This window comes from Camarhynchus parvulus, chromosome 1A (genome assembly GCF_901933205.1).
Source record: "Camarhynchus parvulus chromosome 1A, STF_HiC, whole genome shotgun sequence".
Classification (NCBI taxonomy): Eukaryota; Metazoa; Chordata; class Aves; order Passeriformes; family Thraupidae; genus Camarhynchus; species Camarhynchus parvulus.
In genome coordinates, this window is record NC_044586.1 from 1,530,482 (window position 1) to 1,557,840 (window position 27,359).

Here is a 27,359-nt window from a genome sequence, read left to right on the forward strand (position 1 = left end):
TCAATGAGCTGAGGGATAGGACTGGACTAGACAATCTCCAGATGCACTTTCAACCTCAACTACTCTGATTTAAACTGTCACGAATCCTCAAAATCAGAGATTCAAGCCAAGAAAGGCTGTAAGAAAAATAAGGGAGGGGAGCTCCAACTTTTTTCCCTGCCATATCTACCCAACCCACTGAAATAAAAGTTTCATGCTCTGGGATGTGATGTCTCAGAAAGCTTAGAGGAAGCATCACTGTTTACAGCAGATTTTTCTTGACCACCCCTGCCTTTTTCTTTCACCTGACGACTCCATTTCTCCAAATAACAGGATTCACATGATTTTTTCAAATTTTTGAAGGCAAAGATAATAAAGGATCTTTTTTGGAGCCAGATTTGCTGTCGCAGATCCTATAATTTTGTAAGCTGTTTCTCTTGTGCAGTTCTTGTGAAGTGTTTATAGCTAAGAACTAAAATAAATATATCTGCAGCGGAGAGCTTGGACTTTGCCAGAGGGTTAAGAAATATGAGATGGAAGACATCTGTGGTTCTGAAGCTCAAAGTTGCCGATAAATATGTTAACACATTATCTCCTTACACAAAATGCTCAGTGTCAGATGGTTAAGGTGAAGGTCCTAAATCTGCTTTTAGACACTTTAAATAAAGACATGCAAACTATTTATTTTATGAACCATAATACATTTAGGCCAATGAATTCGTCAATCAAATTAGTTCTCTGTAGCATTAACTCATTTCTTCATCCTTCATTTCTCTTCTCCTCATAGGGAATTATGCAACAGCAAACTTGTATCTGTTCCCTGTGTGTGCTCATGTGATAGTAGTGCTCTTCCACTTAACTCTTCCCCTCAGAGTCTGGTGTACAGCCATTATAGAAATGGTCACTAAAATAGACTGGGAAATGTGCTTAAAAACCTGGGAACATCCAGTTTGTACATACAGCTGCTAAACAGGCAAATAGGGTGGCAATTATCATCACACTAAGCTGTAATAAAAGAATCACGAGTGTTGCAATTGAGATGCCTGGAAATGCTGGAATGAATGACTGGCTATGCCATTTAAACTGTAAAAACATAAAAGCATTTGCCTGTGCAATGTACTCTGCCTATATTTAATTTTACAAGGGAGGCTGCAGTACAAAAGCATTTTGGTTTAGTTTCAGAAATGAAATGTAAGCCTTGCAGGACAGCTAATTAGCAACAAACGTACAATTCACACTACTTCAAATCTGATATGCTCTTTCTAGCTGTTCACTTGCTAAGTGTGGGTGGTTAACACTAGTTATTTCCTGCCTGATCCCTGAGCATTCATAAAGCCATTTTTCAAGGCAGTATTACATTTATATTTATGGTCCTGTCATCTTTTTCTTCTCAAGACAACTTCCATGAGCTCACAGTATTTGTCTTACTAATGATTGTGATATTTTTGTTAGTTTGTGGGGTACACAACAGTTTAGACTTGATACAAAGCACCTGAAGGTCATCAATAGAAACTTTTTAATTGACTTCTGTAGAGGGCACAGTCTCAAGCTACGTCAGGGAAGCTATAGGTTGGATATTACGAAGAAATTTTTTACCAAAAGAATAATAAAGTACTGGAATGCTCTTCCCAGGGAGGTGGTAGAATCATCCACCATCTCTGGATGTGTTTAAAAAAAGACTGGACATGGCACTGGGTGCTACAGTCTAGCTGAGGTGTTAGGGCATAGGTTGGACTGATGATTTTAGAGGTCTCTTCCAACCTCGTTCTGTGATTCTGTAATTTTCACCTTTCTGATTAAGGGAAGGAAGAAATGGCAATTCACACAAAAATCCCAGTGACATCTGATAAGCCAGTGGTGTCCCTTTAGGCAGAGGCAAGCTCCAGCACTCACCTTGGGAATTGCCAGTTTCTCTCCCTTCTCCGGACACTCCTCCGAGTCGGAGCAGGTATAGTTCTCACTGAAGGACACCAAGGGATTCACCCTGGGCTTGTGGATGGCCTGGAAGGTCAGCTGTGTGTTGAGCAGGTTGCTCACTGTCCTCAGGGACGTGCAGACGTTGGGGGGCAGTGAAGGATCAGCCAGAAGGTCTGTGATGAGCCCGTGGGCCTCTCCCATGACAGCAATGTCCACCGTGATGCTGGTGCCAGAAGACTAAAGAAGAGAGAAACAATACAGGTGAGACAACAGCAGTGAACAACCTGCTGGGCACTGCCTCAAGCTGTGGTGAACTCATCACAGCTTCTCCTAAAGCATCTGCAGGTGGAAAAATAGTAACATGAAAGAATTCTTTAAATACAGAGAACGCTGAATAGATCGATCATCGGTCTGCAAAGACTTTGGAATTCCATCATATCTGATTTCACAGCTTCCACCATCTGCAGCTGACTCAGCCCATCTGAATAAATTGTTCAGGCTCCCTGTGGAGATGTGGTCAATAGCCAGGGCCCATTTGCACAAAGAGTTTTGGAGACATGGCTTGGGATGGGAGGAGACTCTCCTGAGAGATGCCTGAGTACTAACTAGAGAACAACTAATCTAAAACAACTAATGCTCAGTGCTTAGGCTCAGATAAATGAAATTAATCCCAAGCATATACTGAGATTTGTGAAATATCTCCAAATAGTATTATAAATAGTAAGTAAAGTATTATAGAGAGTAGTGGTATAGAGAGTAGACTAAAATATCTCCTTAGAGTATTCTGGTATGGTAGCAACAACATTCTTCTCCAAGCAATTGCATATTGGGCAGCTATACCAAAACTAAAATGGAGTAAAAAAGTGGATTTTTTTAAACCTTAAAGTTGTCAAGTCTGTGAATTGACAGCTATACAGTACAATTGCAAAGGTCTGAGGATCTTTAAATTCTAATAAAGAACAGTGAGACTTGGATGCACACAGAAGTAAAACATCTAAAAAGGCAGAAGGCATATGGAATTTCAGTGCAGAAGTGACATTTCAGCCCCACTAGCTGGTGCACTAAAACCCACCATAAATTCAGCATGGAGTTGCTGTTTCAAGGCATTTCAAGAGTGACCATTTTCCCTTTGCTGTGTCTCTGACACATAAGCTCAGTCCTCCTGCTCGTGTTTGGGGCTTAGCAGGTGTACGTGCAGTTTCCCAGAGAGACCACTGCAGCAGATTTTGCGCTAATTTGCTTTCATGTATTTCTTAGAAAAAGCTAAAATACATAGTTTGTTTAATGGGGAAATTATGCCTGTGAAAAGAAAGTACAAGTTGCTTGGAGTGGCAAGCAAAGAGCATGGAGAATTGGTCAGACTGAGAAGGAGAGTGATTAAAGCCCCAGCCAGGAATGACTCATGACAGCATTCATGGACCTCAAAACACAAAGAACAGAGTAAGACAACTTGACACTGCTTTGTTCTCAGAAAAGCCTTTACAGGCAATAAAAAGCATTTCTGAGGAAAGTGATGTATTAGTTAAGTATAGCTAAACCTCTTCCCTCTGTCTTCTCAGTTGCATAACGTGGACATCAGGCCCTTGGCAAACAGACGTTTCACTCCATGGACCCCTTCCTTGTGTCCTGCTTCTTGCAAAGACTGAGGTAAGCTGCAGGACCAGAAGATAGGCTTCCTCACTCACCATCCTCTCCTGCAGCCAGAAAACCAACCAGCCTTTTCCCACATTTCTTTGCCATGCTATGAAATAACATAAACCAGAAACTGCTTAATCTACTGGAGTGCTATTTCATCCTACTGAAAAAAAAATTAATGCTCGAATTTAACTTAATGGCTTTTTCATTGCTTAACATCTCAGGAGTGCATGCAGAAGATTCTGGCAGATGCTAAAGAAAATCCTTAAATTAAAGGGCAAGGCTTGGGATGGGAGTAATTAATTATCTATCTTAACCTCAGCCATGGCAAATGGACCAAATGGGGGTGAGGCTGAATACATCACTCAAAATGCAATAGAAGCCTCATATTTTCAGCGAAACTGTGTCATCCACTGCTTGAAATTCTATTAAGCCTGGAGTAGTTGACAATCAGAGCCAGAGATTACTACTTCTATGAAGTAAACAAGTCTGACTCAGCGGGCTATAAGCAGAGGTTCTGTGCAGCAGTACTGATGTTTTGCAAAGTAGCCAGCATTGTTCTCCATGATGAGAACCAAGTGGAGAGAGGGAGAGCCTTCCTCCACAGTGGATTTCTGCCACAGGGCCTCCAGCTCCCTGTGCTGCCATGTGTGTTGGTGACCACTGCCTTAACTCTGAGGCCCAGCAGATTTGTCCCAGTCAAACGCCAGGCTGTGATGAGTTATGTGAGTCAAGAAATAGGAGTGGTTCATCTGTCTCAGGGTCAATTTAGAGCATGATCAGACTAGTCTGACTAGGTAAAATTACAGGTATTTAAAATACTGTTTTCTAAAAATTATTACAAACTGAATGCATGAGAACATTTAAAAATATTTTACTTTCCAGAGTCTCTACTAAAAAACAGTGAAGAACTGCATATGCTTTGCAGACCATTACTCAGAAAATAGATGACAATGTGTTTCCCTAAAGGGCAAGGAAACCTGGAATTTAGTGTAAATCACTGTGGTGATGTGAAAGCAAGAGAGGAAACTGCTGAAAATTTGAGATTAATGTAATCACATACATGTATATGTATTGTATATATGTACATGCACACAGATAGATATGCAGGGAGTCTTTTAGGGTAAAAGTGCAGACAAAATCTATGCTCAGTCTCTAAGTTGTTTTCTACTAATGTGCATAGCCCTGCATGAACTGATTTGGATTCTTTGGATTTGGATTCTTTCCAAAGCACTTTACTCATTGAAGCTCCAAGGCCGGATACTTGGGAATTGTGGCATGAACAACGTTTGCAAACACCAACAAACAACTAATTTGATAAAACAAAACACAACAACGAGGAGCTAAGATAAGGTGAACTTAATTTCACAATGGTCAGTGTGCATTTGCTCATCTATGCCAATAATTGTGAATGCAGTTCCCTGGCATGACTTTTGAATAAGACTGGCTTGCTGTTCATTTTGTGACTTCATTCCAGCCCTGATTTCAGCAATGTCATGCAGTGACTAAAACTGAAATGCTCTGGGGCATGAGAATGAGAAAGCAAACAGGCTGGGAACAAAAGCAAAACTAAACAGGCTCATTTTTAACTAAGATAAGAAGAAAAAATAATTCCTTACAATGCTGAAAAACAGCTGGTTTAGGCCACATTGCCATCTGGAATTCCTAAGTGGGCCCAAATGCACTTGCTGCATGTTTTGAGGCTTCCTTTTATGTACCGAAATTAAAAAACCAAACAAACCTAAAACACACTGCTGCATGTGCAGGACCAAACCACAAAAGTAGCATGTCCCAGTATCACACAGATGATTTTTGTCAGGGTAGGAAACTCTTATATTCATTCAATATGAAAACAATATCCTGGAAAATTTTAATAGTAACTTAGAATTTTTAGGTTTAAATTATTTGTTTTGGAGTTTGCAACATGCCTAGAAAAGTTCTCAAAATTTACATAACCTTCAGCGGGCTTTTCTATTATAGTCCACAATCCCCTTTGTTTTCTTCTATTAAACTATATTATGCACAAAACTCTAAGAATAGCTTTTTATTCAGTAGAAGAAAAAGGAAGATAAAACTGTACAGGAAAAATAAATTTAGGAAAATAGGAATAAAAAAAATAAAAATAAATTTAGGAAAATAGGAACAAATTCCTTGAGCCATAAGACCAGATAGATGAATTTAGGTATGAACTACTTGTGTTGGCTCACCTGGGGAGCAGATTTGACATCCATACACTCAACAGATGCCTTACCACAAAGAAAAGTCTTCCCCCTCCCCATTCATATTTTGTATATGATTCTCATCCAGCTTGACTAAAAACCACCACTCTCTCCACCCTACAAAGGGGGTGATTATCATGACAACACAAAACCAGTCGAAACTTATGCAAAGGAAAAAAAAAAAAAAACCAAACTAATTATCAAACACAAACCACGATTCATTTCACACAGCCTCGTGTTAGGGAGAAATAAAATCTTCATTTGCTGTGGCTTGTACAAGGAAAAGCAATGAAGGCAGAGATGTTGGCCTTTCACCACGTTGCACTCAAGAGCACTCTGTAAGCAAAAGAATGGGGGAGGCAAAGAGGAAAAAAAAGGCAAAGGAAAGCAGCATCCAGCCTATCTTCAATCTTCACACAATTACCAGCAGCTATAAATCACTATTTGATATGGTTTCCAAGTCACATCATAAATGTTCAGGCCAAGCTGTCTGGAAACAAAATTAAAAGCAAATATAATTCTCCATTATTTTAATGTCCACAGAGCAATTTGAAGGATAAACATCAATTGGCTTCTATGGAAATAATGAATCATTTTAAAGGCGCCACAGACTTAACTACTCCACCTTCCACTGAATGACTAAGGGAAAAAGTGTGCATGCAATTCTTTCACATTTCATTTTTCTCTATTTAAAGCTCTAGAAACAGAGTATTTTTAGTTTTATTTCTCTCTTATTTTGTACCAGCACAAGATTTCAGATTTTCTCTTCTTTGGTGAGCAAAGATGATGTTTATGAGACTCTTTTCTCCAGCTTAATGAAGCACAGCATTCCCACTGCTCTCTGGAGGTCAACCAGCCACAGGCTCTGCAAGGCACACTCTTTGGTAGGGCTGGAAATAGCATCTTCCTGTTGTCTCATCACATTGATCAAAGAAAACCTTTCCAAGGCATCTTGTAGTCCCTGGCTTTGCTGTTGAGTCTTTAAAGCACTCAAGGCCACATAACCATAAACCAGACACTGAGGCACAGAAGATGAACCCACAATGAAGGAAACTCTAAATCTGGCTTAAGCCATAATGATTTGAGTTTTAATCCTGGTTCCAAGATGCTGGGGATGGCACCAGCGCAGCAAAGCAGAGCTACTTGATAACAATTACACTGAACTCTGATCTGCAGGGCAGAAAGTGCCATGAGAGTGCCACACAAAGTGTGTCTGTAATGCCACAAAGATGCCAGAGTCCAAGGATCACAGAGCAGCCAGAGGAAGAGTTTCAAAGTAGTTCTGCAAAGGCAGGATCTGATGAAATGGGGATCACTAAAGAGTTAAATATTTTGTTCCCTCCCTGTATTGCAGTGAGCCCTTTCCTCAGCAACCCTGAGCCACAGAGTCAGCAGCAGGCAGCCCTGCCTGGGGCTGGCTGTGCATGGATTGAGCAGCCTCCTGCAGGGCTGGCTCTGTCATCTCACAGTATATTAAACTACCACTCTTCTACTACTACCAAGCAAGGCCACTGATTTGGACCTTCCTCCTGTATCCCACCACTGGCTAACATAAATTCCTAAGAAGAAAACAATCTCTGAAACCTGCTCCCATCTGCCACATTTGTTTGAAACTGCCACAGAGGAGCATAACTACTTTCTTTAGAAAACCAGGATGACAACACCACCATTCTTTAGGAAAGAGGCACTGGTTTGAGAAGGAAATACTTTTTTCCCCCTTCTTATAAAACCTGTGGAATGTATCACTGTCTGTAGCAGGCTTTGTCTGGGGAGGCAGCTGCAATCCCCACATCCTGCATCTCCACCTTAGGTGACACCACTCACCAAGCTCACAGTTACAGCTGACTAACTTTCTTCCATTACAGGATCTTTCAGTTCGTGACAGCTTTGTCAGCCAAAGAGCTCAGACTGAAACATGCACTGCCAGGTATTTGTCTGGGGTGAATTATTTCAGTGTTTGAGAAAAATTGCTCAGACATTTACAAGGAGACTGCTGGAGTCTTTTATCCATCCTAAAAATCTCTTGGTAAACTGATACCACTTAATCTGCAGCAGGCACTGGAGGTGCAGTAAGGCCTTTTTGCTTTCCCTAGCCTGATATGTCCAGATTTGGTTGTGAAGTCCCTGGGAAAAATCAAAGTAAAGCTGGCCTTGCATGACCTCTGTGGGCTGTCAGAAACCCACCATGGAAGTGATCACCCCTACACACTGCACACGTGTCCTCCTGCACTGTGCACAACATTTCAAAGGGCAAAAGATCACATTCAAGAAACAGAGAACACATCTGAGCTATTTTGCAGTTTTGGTGCCATCTGTAACTTTCGAGGGAGGCTATGGGTTCTTCCTTTCAGGTCACCTAGTAGGCTTTTCCAGATTTGTTACACACACACAGAAGGAAAATATCCTTGTGGTCACTAGCAACCAAGCAAAAATAAAAAGATAGATGCAGAAATAATCTCAAGGAGTGGGAGGACTGGATTTGTCCAGCTTCAAGACCTACAGAGTAGGAAAGTCTGAACCCATGTGGATGCAAATACTGGACACAACCCAATGCAATGTAATTAAAACCCTGTCATTTATATCTGACAGAAAGGACCTCACATGAACTAACTCCACTGGTACTGACATCAAGTGGTGCTTAATTTTCCACATTTCCTCCTGCCACAGCTGTAGGTCACAGCTGGAAACCCTGGAAGGCAGAGGGAAAAGGGACAGGGCGTGCTGGGTGGCAGAGCGTGGCAAGGGGCACAGCCATACATGTGCTCTGCCCTGAGCTCCTTGGGAAATCCCAGGCCAAGTGAAGACACTCAGCCAGTTGGGATGACCTCCTGCATCAGGCATGCCACGAGGAGGATCCAGGGAAAGCAGCTCCTGGAAGGAGGAGAGAGCACAGGCTGAGCTCCCTGGCTGGGAGCCGCCGGTCACAGCTTGCGAACCTCGTGGAAACTCTGACGCTGGTATTTGATGTTCTCAGCAGAGCCCTGGGGACACAGTCACCCAGTTCCAAGGGACTTTCCGTGCTATTTGGCTGCCTAAAAACATTAAAACATCACGACTCTCCAGCCCAAAGAACTACTCGATGATGTAGAGCAGATCACAGAGTCAGTCACAGTCAGGGTTGATTACTTATAAAGTAGACGCCACTCCAACCAAACTAGGAACTTTAAAAATTATTGCTTTTAATTAAAGTACAGCAGATGGGAAAAATTAAATTCTAAATGGGACTCAAATCTGCTTTGAGTAACCCAGACTGAGGAGAACAATTCTGTGCTTCAGAGGCTGTCCTCAATTGTCTTACATTATTGTTCTCCAATTTGTACATCAGATGGTCACAAATTGGTAGCTTGAAGCTGATAGTTTGTGTTCATATGCAGAAAACAGTGACAACTGTCTTCAGCCTCAACTTGAGCCGCAGCAACTCAAGTGGGACCCAGCAGGAGTGGGGTGCTGGGTGCACACACAGGGAGGATGAACCATCTATTAATACCTGGTGATCCTACTTGTTTGAGTTTACAGCTCCAACACGCCTGCTCAGCATGGAGAGCTATTTTAATGCTACGGTGAACTAAAACAGAGCAGCCAAATTCACAGCATGAGTTAAAAAAAGATCCATTGAAAGCAATAATCACTGCTCTGCCTTCTGTGTACTAACTAATCCTCCCACATTTTCAACTTGACAGTCTCAGTTACACCAGAGCAAAGCCAAAGGAGCCACGTTATGCCATATTTTCTCCCTTTCGAAGCACTTCAGGCTCTTTTGGGATGCAACTTGAGAAGCAACCTCACAATTAGCAGCAAACTGCAGAAATATGTATGAAAATAAGCTCAGCTAAAGAGTCACATCCATCCCAGCCCTTCACTAAGAACCATTGAACAGTATGAGGAAGAGAATTAGCAAATATCATTAAAAAGTAATGCAAATAAATGCAGTCTCTAAATGAAGACAAAAGATCAGGGGGGTGGAATGAAGAGCTGCTACACAGGGTGTCAAATATATTTTCAATTACTAAAAAGGAATTGTCATAGGAGAATAAACTAAAAAAAGAAAACCTCATAAGGTTTTAAGAACGGGTGCTGAAAACGAGAATAAGTAAAAATTAGAAACTAGGAAGTAATTATCAGTGGAGCTGTAGATAAAGAGCCTTTAATGTTCAGTCTGTTCTTACTGGAATTCCAACAGGGATTTGGAAATGGCAGCAGGAGCCAGATGTATATCTTGGGCCATGTTTCCCATATGCTGCAGCAGCAGAGCAGAGGGCTCCCATGAAATTCTCCAGTGACCATGAACACTACTGATATGTAGTGGTCCATTTATAAGAACAGGCTTTCCCTGAAGCCAAAGGCAGGCAGTGATGTTCTGCACCTTTTGAAAAGGATAAATCCTCTGCACGTCAAACTCCAGTGAGAGCCTCACTGCAGACAAATTGGTCCAATTTCAGCATTTTTTTCTTCTTCATCAGACCTTGTGGTTTGCATTATTTCAGTTCTCCTGACTTTAAGCACTCACACTAATACCAGTTAATAGCCACTGAGTGCTAGAGATGCCTCCTCCTCTTTCTCATGACTTTATGTCACTAATGAACTCCTCTGCGAAAAGAATTAATCATTTTTCTGTAACACTTGGCTTTGGATTCTTATATTATGACTCATTCAAAAAAAACCCAGCTGTAGCCCTAGGGACTGGCAGCCCCCAAATCCTTCATCATCACTGCTGCAGAGCTATTATTTCTCTAAAGAACAAGCTACTAACATCCAAAGCCATGACCTGCAAAAGTCACAATTAAGCATGCACTAGATGTGAAAATCCCCCACCTCTCCTGGATTATTTATTGGCAGACTCTTCAATGAAGATCAGAACAGAGAGGACCAGTAATTCATATACAAGAAATATAAAACACTATCCTCTGCATGCCTTCTGTGATATTAAAATAATTTTTTTCACTTACCACAGATATAAACTGACAGAGCAGCAAGCCCTGAGGACCGCTTTCAACCTACTTCATCCTTGACCTGCATGGACCAACTTGAAGACACATAAGGTTAGTTTATACTGTGGGCTTATTTTGCCTTTGCTGTCACAAATGAAACAACAACAACAAAAAAATGGCCTGCTGAGATACAAGGTAGACATCTGATAACCACAGGTCAATGCCTGCATCAGATGGCCATTTTCAGGACTACTGTTCTGGCCTTTGATCTACACACTGGATGCTAAAGGCTCTAGGATTTTCTAAGTCATTTCAGCAATCTCTAATTTCTTCCATGTAGCTGGTGACAGATTTGTCTTGTGCACAGTTTTAATCTAAGAAAAGTCTTACTTTTAACTGGTGTATTTCAGGTTGTGAGCAGTGCTTGACTTGCACTTTGGAAAAAGAAAAAAGTAGAATGCATGTGATATTCCTAATTATGACGCCCTGGCTGCTTCTCATTAGAATCAATTCTAATTAGAGATAGACCCAATCTATACTTCTGCATCATTAATATCTCCCCATACTGAACTCTGACTTCTGGCTCAGGGTCTGCACTATTTTATGAGGGCCAAACACTTCTGTGTTTTTGGAAAGCTTGGACTCAAACTCACATCTAAATATAATAGCACCAGCTTCTCATCTACAAAAAGCAACAGAGCCATAGAGACCAGAAAACAGACACAGAAGCACTGGTGCTTATGCTGGCAACCACACTTGACAATGATTTCTATCTCCACTGTGAGTTATGTTTTCTGCTTGGATGTGGACATTAAGGGGGAAAAAAAATAAACTGTGGGTTGCACATGGGGCTTTTTTAAACGTTAAATATCCTTGTGAAGCTGAACTTCAGTAGTTCATCTGAATCTACTGCAGTAATAAATCAGTGATGATGCACCAGTAAGTGCAATAGAAGTACTTACTACCACTGAGTAGGTACACTGCATGGGTCCTGGCCAACAGGTTAAAAGCCTTAACTGAATTTTTGTAAGGAGTTTGAGTTTTTGAAAAAATTGAAATTAAAGGTCTTAATTGAATTTTTATATAAGAAGGTATAGAAAAGAAGTGTCAACACACAAATCTGTTTTACCCTCTAAAATCAAAGACTTGAGAAGACACATCAACACAGAGATTTGACATTTTAGCTCAGAACTGATGCTGTTAATTGGTGCACACAGTATTGGGCTATTTGCTGATGAGATTTATCATCACATGATTCTGCCCCAGAGCTCTCTAACACAGAGAACAGTGTGGCGTCCTCACAAACGAGAAACAGCAGCTCAAGGATTCAGAGTGCACTGACAACTTCACACAAACACAAAAAGTATTTTGTACTGACAGAAAAATTATTGGTTTTGGAATTGCTGGCGACAGAAAGGGCTTATTTTGGCTTTGCTTCAGCAATTTTAGGACAGTTTTATTAAAAGATAGGAACAAGAAACTGCGTCAACTTCTCAAAACTTAAATCTTTAGTTTGAAAATTATGAAATGAAGTTCCTCAGTTGTTTGTTTTTTGTTTTTTTTTAATAAAAGGCTATGGCTTCTCTTTGTGAAGAACAGCCTCGTGCCCGTATTTGCATTGTTTTCTGTATTAGACTTCTGCAGAAGCTTAGCCTGTTTCTTGTGGTCAGAGGCTCAAAGTTGAATCAAGTGGGATCCATAATAGATTAGACTCCAAGATAATTTCAATACTCAGGTTTGTTAATATTGGTGATCTAAGGCGGGGTATTGAAGCAAAAGATCCTCCCAAAAATCAGTTTAATTCGAGGGGTTAAGCTCAGAACAACAAAGATGAAAGACCAGTTTAATCACAAGAAAACACTTGACTTCATAGCCCTGACCTTGGTGAGCAGTCACGTGCAGCTCCCATCACAATGCTTTGTGTAACATATTTGTTAACAAATTGGATCAGACCACATGCTGGATTGTTTGCCATACGGTGCTCTGGCTGATAGCTGATGGAGCATATGGATTGTGTCTTCCTAATGCTCCAGGATCTTCCTGACTGCGTCCATCTGAGTCTTACCAGTGGCCCCAGATATCCCATTTATCCCATTAAAGTAAAAAAACCAAAGACATAAATTGCTGATCAATTCTCTCTGTACACCCTCCTTCTCCTCCTAATGCATTTGAGAGACTTTTGGCAACAACATTAGGAAACAACCTTCTCTAGAAAGAAAAATCACTTCATTTAAATGATTTGTTCTTTTAATTACTGTCATTTCTAGCTAACACAGAGCAGAAAATGCATATCAATAATGCTCACTGTGCAACAGGTTGGCATTTTTCCAGGAATCTGAAGACTACCCTTAATCTAAGTAAAAATTTATTTGTATCCATTTCCTCTTTTAATGCAAGCTACAACTGCCGTGGAGAGTAAAGCTGAAGCATTCTGATCCTACAGCAAAATGAAATACCCAACCAAATTAATTATGCACAATACTTTTATGCACTTGCCCTTTTATGCACTGACAGATCAAAGAAACATGTTTGCTTTCCTGTCAGTAAAATCAAGGTTGCACAAGAAGGCAACATGATGAGGACTTACTTTGTTCTGCCTTTTAGGAAAGATGCCTTCCATTAGGATAGCATTTTTCTGCCATGATATAAACATGTCTTCAAGTAATAACTAACTATATAATTATCCAATTCTATACAGAGCCACAGTAATACACCTCACACACATGTTAATAGCTCAGTTTAAATAAGGGAAGGAGAACTGATTGGAAAGAAATGAATTAACATTTAGTTGGCCTTTTTTAAAAATTCAATCAATTCCCCTTCCCTTATTTAAGAGAAGTTTGTCTTATTTGAGAAGAAAATGCAAATCAAAAACTGTCTAAAGACTGTTTCATGTTTTGTGTATAAAGATTACCCTATAGGCCCATGCCACCTACAAACAAACATGTTACAAATAGGACTTCACACTCAACTCTGAAACCTGCTTTGTGTGGGTTTGAGTATACTTTAAAACCAGTCACACAAGATAAAACCATGTTCTGACCCTACATAAAATATAGGGTCTGCTTTAAGGGCTTGCTGATGTGACCAGCCTAAATGGAAACCAGCCAAAGGACGTTCCACCAGGTGCACAAAATAATTTTTTTTAAATAAAACCTGTCCATGGGCAGGCTTCTAACCACACACAGTAACTATTTCTACTTGTAAAAGGAGGTTCATTTAGCTCTGAATAAGCAATTTATGAACCCACATTTGACACAAGACCACCTTTTCCCCCTGCACCAAGCTGCCAGCCAGGGCAAAGCCCACCTGGCTCCAGAGCAGCAGCTGAACTCTGCTTCCCCCCGGGCAGCAGCAGCCCTGGTGAGGATCAGGAATGGTGTGGCCAGCAGGAGCAGGGAGCTCATCCTGCCCCTGTACTGGGCACTGGTGAGGGCACACCTGAGTGCTGGGTCCAGCTGTGGCCCCTCAGTTTGGGAAGGATGTTGAGATGCTCGAGCACTTCCAGAAGAGGCAATGAGGCTGGAGAGGGGCTGGGAGCACAAACCCTATGAGGAGCCCCTGAGGGAGCTGTTTGAGGTTATTTAGCCTGGAGAAGAGGAGGCTTAGAGGTGACCTTATTCCTCTCTACAGCTCCCTGATGGGAGGTTGTAGACAGGTGGGGTTGGTCTCTGACAGAACCAGAGGACACAGTGGAAGGTATAGGTTGGATATTAGGAGGAAATTTTTCACCGAAAGAATAATAAAGAACTGGAATGCTCTTCCCAGGGAGGTGGTAGAATCACCATCTCTGGCTCTGTTTAAAAAAATACTGGACATGGCACTTGGAGCTATAGTCTAGTTGAGGTGTGAGGGCACAGGTTGGACTTGATGATCTTAGAGGTCTCTTCCAACCTCACTATTCTGTGATTCTGTGATCTGCATGCCAGCCCCTCATTACTGACAGGACATAACGAGGGAGGAGATCAGGGAGTAGCTCTGGGCTGGAACCCAGCCTCAGCCTTGCTCAGGAGCTGAGCCAGGCAAACTGGGAGCTCCCAGGGGATGGACCAGGGGAGCCCAGCATGTCCCTCCTCTCTCTGAGGTCTCTGCCTGCCCACCAGGCTCTCATGGGGCCAGAGGCACAGGAAAGGTGGAAGGGCAGGAGACAGGGTCAGGCAGCACAGATGTGAGCACATCCAGCTGCACCATGAAAATCAGACCAGGAGAAGGGGATGGCAGTGAGAACATTACATTCAGACCTAGTCTGAACAGCTGTGCCAGGCTGCAGCACAAATACTTCCAAAAATGAGCACACACCTTGTGCCAGTGACAACTCCAGGTGAGTCAGTGCCTGAGGAGAGGGTGTGAGGCACAGCCATGGTACAACTGAGCAGAACTCTTCCCACAGGCATCATCCTTTATGATCCTGCAGCTTTAGGTGCAGAAAAGCCTTTCCCAGGGGTCACCAGATGGCACTACTCCTCCTTCAAATCAGGACTGTAGCTCTGCTGTGCCCATGAAATGCCATCATCGATTTGGGAGGAAAAAAAACTTAATCCATGGGTTTTTATATATTAGCTCAGTAATCTCTCACTGTTCACATTCTTTCCAACGATCTTGCAAATCTTGTACAAACAACAAAGAAATTACTGCATCTGGCGGAGGTGGAAGGAGCCTCATAGCATTTTGAACTGACTCTCATACTAAAATATTCCACAGCAGGATTGCAGAAGTTTCTCTAGGAACACAAAACTCCCCAGTAATACGTGCAGTGCTTGTATTAAGAAAGCAGAATTCCTTTCACAGAAATAAGTCCCACACATAAGGTTAACATATACATGCCTCTCTCTTCTCCCCATGTTCTGTTTCTGTTATCAGAGCTGTTGAAGATGCTAAACTCTACCTGTAACTGTGAAGTGTTTCAGCATGAAAGTATTTTCTAATCTAATTAGAAAAAATTCTATTTTTTCTAATTTGGTTGAAGTTTACTGCACTTTTTTTCCTCCCAAAAAAGAGCTGTTGAGAGTTATCCACCTACAAATAATAATGGAAGATAGAAAATGAAAGCAGATTAAAATGCTAATAAAGAAACATCAACACACACACAAAAAGCAGTGTTTCCACGTGCATGTTAGTGTAAACAGCTTTCTTTCTTTTTGATGTGAATTGCAAAAAGATGCGAAGTATTCACATTTGCATGTCCTCAGCTGGGTACAAGCTGATGTCAGGCTGTGGCATACAGCTCATTTGGGATGGAAGGGACACGTTCAAACTGAAGTCTCAAAAGCCTCTGATTCTTGATGAGAAAGAGTGATATTTCTTTTTTTGCTTGTTTGCTTTGTGTTTAATCCACCACAGGACTCCTCTGCACTCAAGACCTTACAAATTGAAAAACTGAGGGGCAAATTAATCTTGCAGAGTGACTCCTCTGACTTCACCAGGAGTCACAGCAGAACTGAAGTCTGCCTGCTGTGCTCATGAGCTGAATTCCCTCACAAAACAGATTTTTTGTTTTTCTCTGAGCAGCTCTCCCCCCTTGCAGCTCCCTAGAAGTTGACAGGCTGTTTCCTGCTCCATGATCTGTGAATCACGACATGCTCGCTGCTCCCCGGTGAAATTAAATTAGGTATGGGAGCACAGCACGAGCAATAACTTTCCCTGAGATGCCAGCCCTAAAGAAACTCTGCATTTTCTTCCCCCAGTTGAAGAATGGAGTTATGAAAGCAGGGTCAAGTTGGTTATTACTCTTCAGACTCTGCAACATCACCCAGTCTGCTCAGAGCCAGTTTAAAATTATTTCTCCACTTCCTAGTCAAGAATATAATGGCACCAGATTTGAAGAGGCCAATAATTCACTATATTTATTTGTGTGTTCTTCTGTGACCACTTAACAGCATGTGAATTGCAGCAATGCTTAACATACACAAATACCATGATAAATCACCAGACCTTAGTGCATGTCATACAGCTGGGAATTTTGGTAAGACAAGGGTAAGCAATATTCACACATGGTTTATCAAGCAGGAAAGGAGAGTTTGTGATGCTGCATTTCAAAGTGCCTTTCAACAGCACTTTGTTAAAGAATTAAATATTCACACTTGGAAAGATCATAGGGTTATGTTGTCCCTTTTTTTTTTCCAGACATATGGCCCTTGGGAACTTGCACACATCTTTGTCACTGCAGTGTACTCTGAGCAAGGAGGCACCACAGGGGCACATCTGAAAGCTGAAACTTACAGAAAATAGAAGAGTAACATATTAAAACGTGGTTTGTGAGCCAGATTATTGCTCATTCTGGAGCCTATGGGAATCTCAGACAGGTTTAGGGGAGTTTCAGTTTCAAATTGGGATGGAGATGTCAAAACCAGATTACTTATCCTCTCTGCATCGCCAGAGTCCATGTGGTCCAACACAGGCAGTTTGTGTTTGCTTCAAGGAAAAATAAAAGGAGCTCCCACCTTTCCTTTTCAGACAGAAATAGATTTAACCTGAGAAACTACTCCAAAGATCAACTGATCTGCAAGAAGCAGAAATCTTCATGCTACTCAGAATTAGGTGTGGCTTTCCCCTCTCCAACACTCCCATGTTCCCCTGTGAGCCTTGCAGGTTCTGCCAGGTTCACTTCACCAAGATCCACTGAGAATCCAATCATAAGCTCCCTCTCTCCTAGGTTAGCTGCCAGACAAGGGCTGGTACTGGAGTCACAGTGTCAGTGAGAGATTGTTCTGGCCTTCAAACTCTGCCATGTCCCCTGCCCAGCTGCTGTGGAGATGGCTCAAGCACAGCAAAGTAAATTGGTTTAATCTTGTGCATCTGGTAGTGAGCTCCCAGTCATCTGTTCGGGGGTATAAAGGGACTCTGTTCCGTTTCAATGCATCCATCACGTCACAGCCCAGCTCTAGTGATGGAGCTGAAAACTTCGAAACCTAAACCCTGACAGCTCCTCTTCTCTGCTGATATTTATCACACTGGTGGACTTGCATGTTTGTTCCACAAGCTACTGAGTCACCTGGGCCTGAGAGACTGTAAATAATCCTCTTAGAGCTAAACTCTAAAGTCTGTTTATTACTCTAAATTCACAAAAGTATTCCTTTGTCATTCAAAAAGAAACCCACAAAACCTCTGCAAAGCACAACTGTCTAGAGACTTTCAGTATTTCCACATCAGCCAAATGAACATGAAGTGAAGCCTTCATCTCTGCATCCCTTAAAGGATTCCCAAGGCAGCAACATCCCACAGAAGGCCCTCTGGGTCCCTGGAAGGTGCAGAGCACTCTTTGCCTACAGAGTGAGCAAAAGCTTTAGCCCACTTCTGGGAATGCAAATGAATGGGATCCACGTGACCCCGGTAATAAAAGGCTCCTGTCTCTTTGCAAAGCATTGAAATGCCATCTGGCAATTTTGTTGACGTCAGCAGGCACAGAAAAACAACCACCACCTCCCCCAAAAAAGCAAAAGCCTTGGGCGGGAGGGGGAGGAATGCAGAGCTCCACGGTGCGTGTGTGTGCTTCAGGCTGCTGCTACTGCAAACCTCAGCCCAGAGCCAGGAATTCTGCACCAGCACTGCAGCAAAATTCACCCCTTGCCTGTGTTTTACCCTGCTGAGCAGCCCTGGCAGGCAGGGCTCAGAGACGCTGCCAAGCAGCACACAGGGAGCACTGCATCCTCCTCTCCCACTCTGCCTGCTCACTGCCAGGTGCTGGAAGTTGGAACGTGAGGAATGAATTTCTCAGCATACACTACAGGGAAAGACACAAAACTTCCAGCATGCAGGCTGGGGAAGATGCACCACTCATTTGGTTGCTTTGGCTACACTTCTTGCACACTGATCTGGAACACGGTGAAAGAAATTCTGTGCTAGTTTAAATAAAACCTGACACCAACATTTCATTGTGGCAAGACAGAAAAGACCAAAGATGTACAAAAAAGGATGTGCAACAAATTCTACACTTCTTTTCCTTTCTTTATACTTAAAATTAGTTTTAAATGTACAAAACTTATTTTTAGACAAAATCAATAAATAAAAACACAATTCAACATCATAAAGGACAGATGTCCAGAGCCTGTGGGGAAAATATTATAAGCTGCAGGTACTAATTTTAAATTACATTTAATAGAAGGTATATTATTGCTCCTAAGTTACATGCTATTTGGAACAGAAAATTTGCTGCATTTTCATGAAAAATGTCAATATTTTAAGTCAGTAATGTAAGTTACCTTACCTGTGATGAGCTAAAATAATACTATGAATACGTGTGCATGCAAAGGAAGCAGGTATCTTTTTGCACTGAAGTATATTTTCCTGTTATCAGAGATCTCTTCAGTCATCTCTGATCTCAGGTAACAACTCACACTGAAATGCAGGAAAGGGCAGCAGAGCACTGCTTTAACACAAACTTTAAAAGGATGGATGTGTTCTCCATGAGGGACATCTAAACCCTGAAAAAAGGAGCTCAAAAGTTGCTTTTAACAAGGGATTAGAAATTTTACAGTAGCTTTGTGACAGAAATACAATCCCTTCAACACTATTCCTCAAAAAAATGAGAACCACACGGGATGGGTGATGATGAGGAGAGAAGGAGGAGGCTGCCCTATCATCTAGGGCCACATGCTCTCACTTGTCTCACCAAAATATTGTAAAAAAGTACATTCTAAAGGCTCTACTTCTTCAAGATTTCCTTGACTGAATATTCAAACCTGCCTGAAGTAATAGCCCTTTTTCTCTGCCCTGCTCATTGCCCCCCTTCTCCCCCTCCTTTAACACATCTCCTCTTACTGAATGAAACTGAGGCATTTTCCTTACAAAACTGCTCTTTGAATTCCTAATCTCTGCCCCAGTGTAATTTTTTAACAGCAAGTCAAAGCAGCACTGTGTAAATAATTGCAAGGAGACAGATCTGCCTGGAAACTGGAAAGTTTTCCTGCTCACATCTTAAGCTTGAAAGCTTATGCTCAATTCAATTAAGAAAATTTATGGGTAATTCCACAGTTTCTTCCCAATTCCTTATGTTCTCAGGCAGCCAACCCAGAAATGAACAAAATCCCTGACAACTGACTACTTTCTGCTAGCACATGGGCAATTATGCAGAAAGTGTGTATTTAATTGAGTTAGTCGTAAATCCTGACTTAGGAATGAATCAGAGGATGGAGAAGAGATACAGCAATTCCCTGCTGCCATTTCAGGTTTAATCACTTCTGCTTAAGGTTTATTTATTGACTCCATAAAATGCATAAACAACAAAACCATCCTTCCCTAATTTTATAGGTATTAAGCCTCCACTTGAAAATGTAAGAGAATAAGCTTAAAGCTACACGCATGACAGACGAGAGATTTTCTGGATTCTCCTCCTATCTCTCAGGTCTGCATCACATCATGTCTGTTTCAAATATAAACAATTTTCAGAGTTCACAACTGAGTCCCACCCTGTGATTCTGCTTAGAGGACTCTCCAGTAAAGCTTATAAAGCTCAGCAATAAATAAGAAATTTTCAGGCCTTCTTCCACTGGTCCCAGGGTAATATTCCAATGAACTCATGGCAAATACAGCCCCTACACCTAAGCGGTCATCGTGGGGACTGTGTTATCTCCAAAATCAGCAAGATGCCTCTCCATCCATTCCAATCACCCACTCAAAGAAAGTTGTCCTCCCTGTGTCTGTATGACAAGCGTGTGTTTTGCTTCCTGAAGCTGCTGCAGAGCCTGGAGCTGCTCAGCTAAGAAAAGAAATGGCTGTAGAGACATTCCCAGAAAGTCTTACCAGCTTCACTCCAATAAACTTTCAGCTTCTCGTGCACATTATGTCCACACAGATAGCCAAAAATTCAGAATTGTCAAATTTATCTAATTTTCAAGGTTTGTGGGGGCTATTCACACACTGCCATCCAGTGTGCATACATTAAACGTGCCTTACTCAGAGGGAGCCCATCACTTTGGCAACTGTACCTAGTGTGGGAGGAAAGCAGTGCCACTTGCAGATTCTCCTGTACAAATATTTGTTTGTTCTTGCATGGGGAGCATTTCCTAATGCTATTTCCTGTTTTCCAGATGCTTCTGCTCTCCAAGTCAGTCATCTCTCTCTCTAATCAGTGGTGTGCCTTCCCCTGCCGGGTACCTCTGAAAATTTCTTTGGGGCAATTCCTCTGCTGTTCCAACTACTTGCGGACTTCCCACTTGAAGTCTCTGCTCAGGGCTCAGAGAAGCCCCTTGCCCCTTCACTGCCCTCTTCTCTTTTGGAGATCCTTCCATATTTCAGTTTGGAGACTAGAGCTGAGCAAGCTAAACCAGCACAGCAGGCTGGCAGGTGACTGCCTGCACTGAAGGACTGCTCTCAACTGAAGTTAAGCTGAGCTGAAAGGCTTTAAAAAATATTTCAGGCTCCTGAATTCAATATTGAGTTGTCAATCAAAAAAATAATATAAACCTGTGGAAACCCAGGGCACTGGGAATATTTCTCTCTCTGCTTCGGGGTGCCCTAACCCCCGGGGGAGCACTGACTTTGATCCTCATCCATGGAGAAAGTTTCCCAGACTTCAAGATAGACTGGAACCCACAAAAGTGTGAAATAGATTATAGAGAGCAGTGTAGGTGTATCACTTGGTGAGAAATTGAGGTTTTGGGATTTTTAGTATGTTGTGGATGGAAGCAAGATGGAGGGCACAGGATGTCATCTTTCTGCTTCTTCTTCGGTTTGGGTGAGATTTTGTAATTGGGCAGAAAAGTCTGCATTGGGGGCTCTGTGGGATCAGTTATTGGGTTAAAAGGGAAAATAATCCAGGTGTCAGTTCTTAATTGGATAGTTTAGTCTTAAAAGACCTTGGAAAAAGAGCTTGTTGGCCATTTTGTGCCTTCTAATGAAAAGCTGCCAAACTCACAGGAGTGAGACTGTTTTACTGAAAAGAAATAATAAACACCTGAGTGTGAACATGAACTACTGTCTCAGGTGCCTTCAATCCAGCCCCAGAGAAACCAATACAAACCCAGGGCCATGTCTGTGATCAGGCCACTGGAGATGATTCCTCTGTCCCTGTTTGTGTGCCAGCCCCTTGCTGAGGGCTCTGTTTCCCCATTCACAGCTGATAGCACAGTAAACACCTCTGGCAGTGGAAAGAATGTGCCCTTGACACAATCCTGGCAGCCACTGCAGAGCCAGCCAGGGAAGGCAGAATAAGGAAATCCCAGCCCTATTGTATTTGCAGGGAAATGCCCCAACGAAGGCAGGAATGATGAATTTGACTCCATGTTCTCAGAAGGCTGATTTATTATTTCATAATACTATATTATATTAAAGAATACTATACTATACTAAAGAGTGCAGAAAGAATATTTAGTAATTGTTAAAAAATATAATAATGAAAACTCATGACTCTTTCCAGAGGCCCAGCACAGCTTGGCCCTGATTGGCCATTGAGTCAGAACAACTCACAGCAGAATCCAATGAAACAATCACCTGTGGGTAAACAATCTCCAAACACATTCCACATGCGAGCACAACACAGGAGAAACAAATGAGATAAGAATTGTTTCCCTTTTCTCTCAAGCTTCTCAGCTTCCCAGGAGAAAAATCCCGGGCAAAGGGATTTTTTCAGAGAATGTGAATGCCACACAGCTCCATGCATTGAGGCTACAGATCTTACAAGGTGCCCTTTTATCCATCCCACTGGTGGAGCTGAGAGCAGAGTGTGCTCACCAAGGGTGTGAAAGGGTCCTGTGGAGCCCTCACTGCCCTCCTCTGAAGGCTGTGTATCCTCACCTGGGGGCACTTCCACAGATTTTACCACAGCAGCATAGATCACAATCAGAAGCTCAACCAAAGGTTTCCAATGCAGGTGCTATGCTCACATTTTTACAGCCCATTATGGAACAAGAGAATTAAGTATTTCCACTAGGCTGAAAGTACAAAGGTGGTAATGTCCTGGGAAGAACAAAAATTACAAAGGCTCCAGATAAAATCACTGTACTACGATCAGCGGTGGTGAGAAATTACAGGTCATTTGATTACATTAAAACCTTGCAAAGATCCTTGTGGATCTCTGAGACAGCATGATCTTACCATCTCAAAAAAAAAAAAAAAAAAAAAATTAGAAACATAGGTTCCCATCAAGCAAATTAAGCAGGTGTTTACTTCAGTTGTGTTACTTCATAATGGTATGACCAAATTTGTTTCCCATACTAGGGAACTACCTTTACAGCAGCCTTCAGAACCTAAGCAGAGCTGTGTACAATTATAATTATTTTGAGAGAATGTACTGTAGCCACGTTTTCACTATCACCACAAGAAGACAGAAAGGATTTCAAGGGAAATGGGAAACCACAAAAACCACGTGCAGATTGCAAACTGTGCTTACAGTCAAGCATCTCACCAGATGGGGCCATTGCAAATGGAACCCTGTCAGTGCATCCAGTGCCAGCTGATGGAGAGAAATGCTGGACTGGCAGCTGAGCTTTGCCATTTACTGCTTTTGCTTTCTGATTTCATCAGGTGAAAATTATTTCTGACAAAGGGTAGCTAATTCACATTTGTGAACCTGCCTTTTTGCTAACCCCTGAGTTCTCTGCTGTGCTGCTGGAATCTGAAATGTGAGGAATTCTCAGAATTTTCGACTTGTAAGCTAAAGCTTAGAATTAAACACAGGATTTGATTTGAGACTTTGGAAAAGGCTTCTAAACTTAAGTGTTAGAAGGGGATTTATAGTTTAAAGCAGAGACATGTTAAGTAGGAGAAAGTTTAGAGTTTTAGAGTTTAAGACATAAAAGCAGTCATAGAGGTAAACAAGGAGTTTAGAATGTAGTACTGTAGGTTTGTGTGTCGTAACATGATTAATCAAGAAATCTTACACTGTAGTATAAGTCTATAAGACAAAATATTTAAAGAGTAAGTCAAAAACATAAATATCCTTGTTGGCAATGTTTTACTAATTAATAAATCTTTAAAAAGTCTTATAACTAAGGATTTTAGAACCTTTTGAGCTATGCTAAAACAATGTGAGCCAAACTCATCTTTCTTTCTTATGCAAAAGATGAGAAAAATAAACTGTATCATCAAAACCAATTCAGAAGTCCCATCTCAAATTCTTTCTAAAATTCCTCACCCTGTGCCATCCAATCTAACACATATATCATTGTGAAAAGTTTTAAATTTAATTTACCACTGTGCTGAAGTCTTTAGCATGGAGCAATGTGACAGATTTTACCAACACTTATTAAAAATAAAGCAGAATGAAGCAAGCCATAAATAAAATAAAGTGCTGGCAAAGCCTGGAATGCCAATGAATACATCTGCACTTACAGCAGTGGCCAAACCATAGTGCTTTATCATAGGAAAGTAGCTTGAAATAACTTTTCAGTGCATTTGATATATGATACTGCTCTTTTAAAACCAAGACTAGAGCAAGCTTGTGAACTTCAAAGTGAAGTTGTTTCCGGTGGGAGGTTTATTTTGTTATGAGCCTGACATACTGTAGCTGTGACACTGAGCAGAGTTGCAATGTCAGGGTTCACAAAGTTCACCCACACTCCAAAGGCAGGCAATCACATGAGCCTGACAGCAAAAAATGTCACAGGTGGGGGAGGTTCTTCCAAAGTTTAATTTCCCAAGCAGTTTATCGCACACAGATTGCACACAACGCCCCCTACTCAAACCTCAGCACAGAAAACAGCCTGAAGTGAGTGTTTGAATTTCTTTTTGTCTGGTGTATAATAAATCCAATTCATGTCAGGCAGGTTTGGCACTAAGCTATGTATTTGCACATTTCTGTTGGCTTAAGTCACACTTTCTGTTAGGAAAGCTGCACAGAAAGGTTTATTTCCTCCACTCTTATAAACTGTTGGCATAAACAGCCATTCAAAAATTTAACCTCAGTTACTTGGCATTCTAATGGTTTACACTGAAACCCACAAACCTGGGTTTCTTGTTAAAATCTCTGTGTGTGAATTTAAGTGTATTAACTTTCAAAATATTTAAATTCAATGTAAGAGAATAAGAAGGGGGTGGAAGACATCTGACAGCAGCAGTGCTCACTTCCACTGCTTTCTGACTGGAGAGTGACACAGGAGAGCCCACACAGATCAATCCTGAACTGGCAGAAAGAAGAGACAGGGAGATAACATCTTTTTTTTTTTTCCAAATTTTGCTCTTCCCTTTCTGTACAGTCTCCTCTGCAAAGCAGTGTGTCCCCTCTCAGCATTATCTCCTTCTTAGTCTTGGTTCCTTTCTAATTCAGTGGGAGGGATGGGAGAGGGATTTGGTTGTGTTTTGGGGTTTTGGTTTTAGTTTTTTGTTTCTAGGAAGGTCAGCAAAAACCTTAAATGTTCTAAAAACCAAGCTACACAGCAGCTTCAAAAAGAAGTGCAGTGGACAAAAGGTTTGGTGTGAAGCACCAGAGCACTTGGACAGTGGCACAGATGCACCTGGGTCATGCCTGAGGGTGCCACAGTATCCCCAGTCTGAGAATGAAGGGATGAATAAAACATGCATTCAGGCACTGACTCATACACATCCAGGCACACAAACTCTTTGGCACTTCTCCCCTTCTGAAATAATACAGGGAAAAAAGAATCCAAACAACTATCCCAGGGAAAATTATTTTGTGCTTCACAAATTGTGGTACAGAAAGGGGATTTATGTACAAGCAAAGTGTTTGTTCATGCAGCTGGAACTGAGCTTTTGGAGACAGGTACTGAAGCAATGACTAAGTCTTTTGTGTCTCCATTTACCTAAAACTTGATTAGCACATTGACATGCAAAACACAGACACTTTCCAAAAAAGAGTTACAGCACATCTACCACGGGAAAAGGAGCAGTGCCAGAACAACATCATACCATTCCTACTTTGCTAAAAACTCAGCAGCTCCGGTCAGTTAGCAGATTTTGAATGATTTTCCTGACATCTTGCTACGTCATCTGAGGCTGGTAAATGAAAGGCAGCTTTCTTTCTGCTCCCACAGCTTCATCCCTGACGAACACCCTGCAGCTGGCTACGGGGGCAGTGCTGGGGAGAGTTTATGGCTAGGATTAAACCTAGCTCCCTCCTTCAGAAGGCTTTTTGTATGCATGCAAGGGAGAGCAGAAGGAGAAGGCAGAGCTGTGCCAGGAGCACTTTGGAAGGAAGCATCACTCCTTTCTTGTTAAAATCTGTGTGTGAGCTGGGCTGGGTGTTTAGGGGGCGCTCAGGCAGCAGCTGACACCACAGCAGAGCAGGGAAGCAATCTGCCCACTGCCCTTTCTGCACAGGGTTTTTAGGGATGTGCACTTTCCTCACAGCTGTGTTGGGATGGGTGCTTTGTTTACTTTTGAGACAGAATTTGGTCTATGTTCTATGAACTATATCCACCATCCATGTATTCCTCACATGAGTGCTGCTAATCCTTTTCCAAGTGTCTCATATGTAAAAGGGGAAAAATGAAAACACAAAGGCAAGTAAATAGCTGAGCAGATAGAGATCATCAAGTCCACGGACACTTGACATAAAACAGATGCTGAATGCCTCAACAGTGATGCTTAGGGAATGATGTAGTGAAGCACAGAGAAGCTAAGCAGGGAAGAGCTCTTCATTGCTGGAAGCAGGCAAGCCAGGTGAGCTGAGAAATTGGATATGTTATTGAGGATACCTGATTCAGGCTGAACTGCTCCCAGTACAAAGCCAACTCACTTGCGTCTGCACAAGCGTACTGCCAAAATCAATACTTCCCAAAACAGATTGAGTTTGGTAAGTCAGGAAGGAAACAACAGTGCTGCACTACAAGAACCCTTTAATCTTAAAATTAAGAGTGTGCCAGCTCAGTCCAAAAACATTTGTTTTGCACCCTCTGCCTACATTCTTTAGTTGCATTCACTGTAAAAAAACTTCACACTGTTTGGAGTTTTTTAATAAAAAAAAAAAACCTCTAAAACCCCATAAACCCCAAAACACAAGTAGTGACTAGTCACAGTCATTTGGAGGCTAAGCAAATCAGAAGTGGAAGAGGTTAAAACGGAGGCAAAGAAATGGATTCTTCTATACTGCATCTATTCTATTCAGGAAACCTTTCCAATGCCCCCTGCTACCTCCCCCAAAAACCAGCACACCCCACAACAACAGAGTATGTCTAAGAATTCAGAGCCTCTATCAGATCACCACTTCTCTTTGAAAGCAGTTAAAAATATTTTGCTCCTATTTCTAATAAAATAGTTTAAATAAGAAGACTTAGACTGTGTCCAATAATGGGCTCCCATGGAGTCCAGAAGCATTGAAGCAGCACAAAAGATATTATCTGCTTTGAAATCTGTTTTGCCTCTTTGCTGTGGTCGCATGTTCCTTTTGTTCTTTTTAATGTAATGGAATTTTACAAATTTTATCAGAAAACAGAGGGAAGGAAGGTGATCTAATTTCAGTGGGAATGTCAAAGGAAATTTGTGCCTACTGTAGCAGCAAGTAATGATGTTCTGTATCAAAGAAAAGAAATTTATTCTTTTAGTTGTCCTCCTGCTGGGAAGTGCCAAACTTCTTCCCAAAGATCCTGTTCTTTAATTCATGCATTTTACATGAATGCTACCATGTATGTTATTCATTTTACATTCAACCAAGGAAGTAATTAAGACAATAATTACAAATATATGCTAATCCACAATTAATGAGCACCCTTGGAAGTACTGTATGCTCCCACATACGTTAAACTACAAGGCACAGCAGCTAAAAAAATTACCCAAATGGGCTCATGTGTCA

General features: G+C 41.6%; 1 protein-coding gene across 1 annotated transcript in view; it reads right to left on the bottom strand.

The window, feature by feature from the left end:
* Window positions 1-27,359, bottom strand: part of PDE3A (phosphodiesterase 3A) — a 209,125-nt gene that overhangs the window by 27,282 nt on the left and 154,484 nt on the right. The window contains exon 3 of the mRNA XM_030960122.1: window positions 1,873-2,133. Coding sequence (XP_030815982.1) covers window positions 1,873-2,133 — 261 coding nt within the window. The remainder of the gene's footprint in view (window positions 1-1,872; window positions 2,134-27,359) is intronic.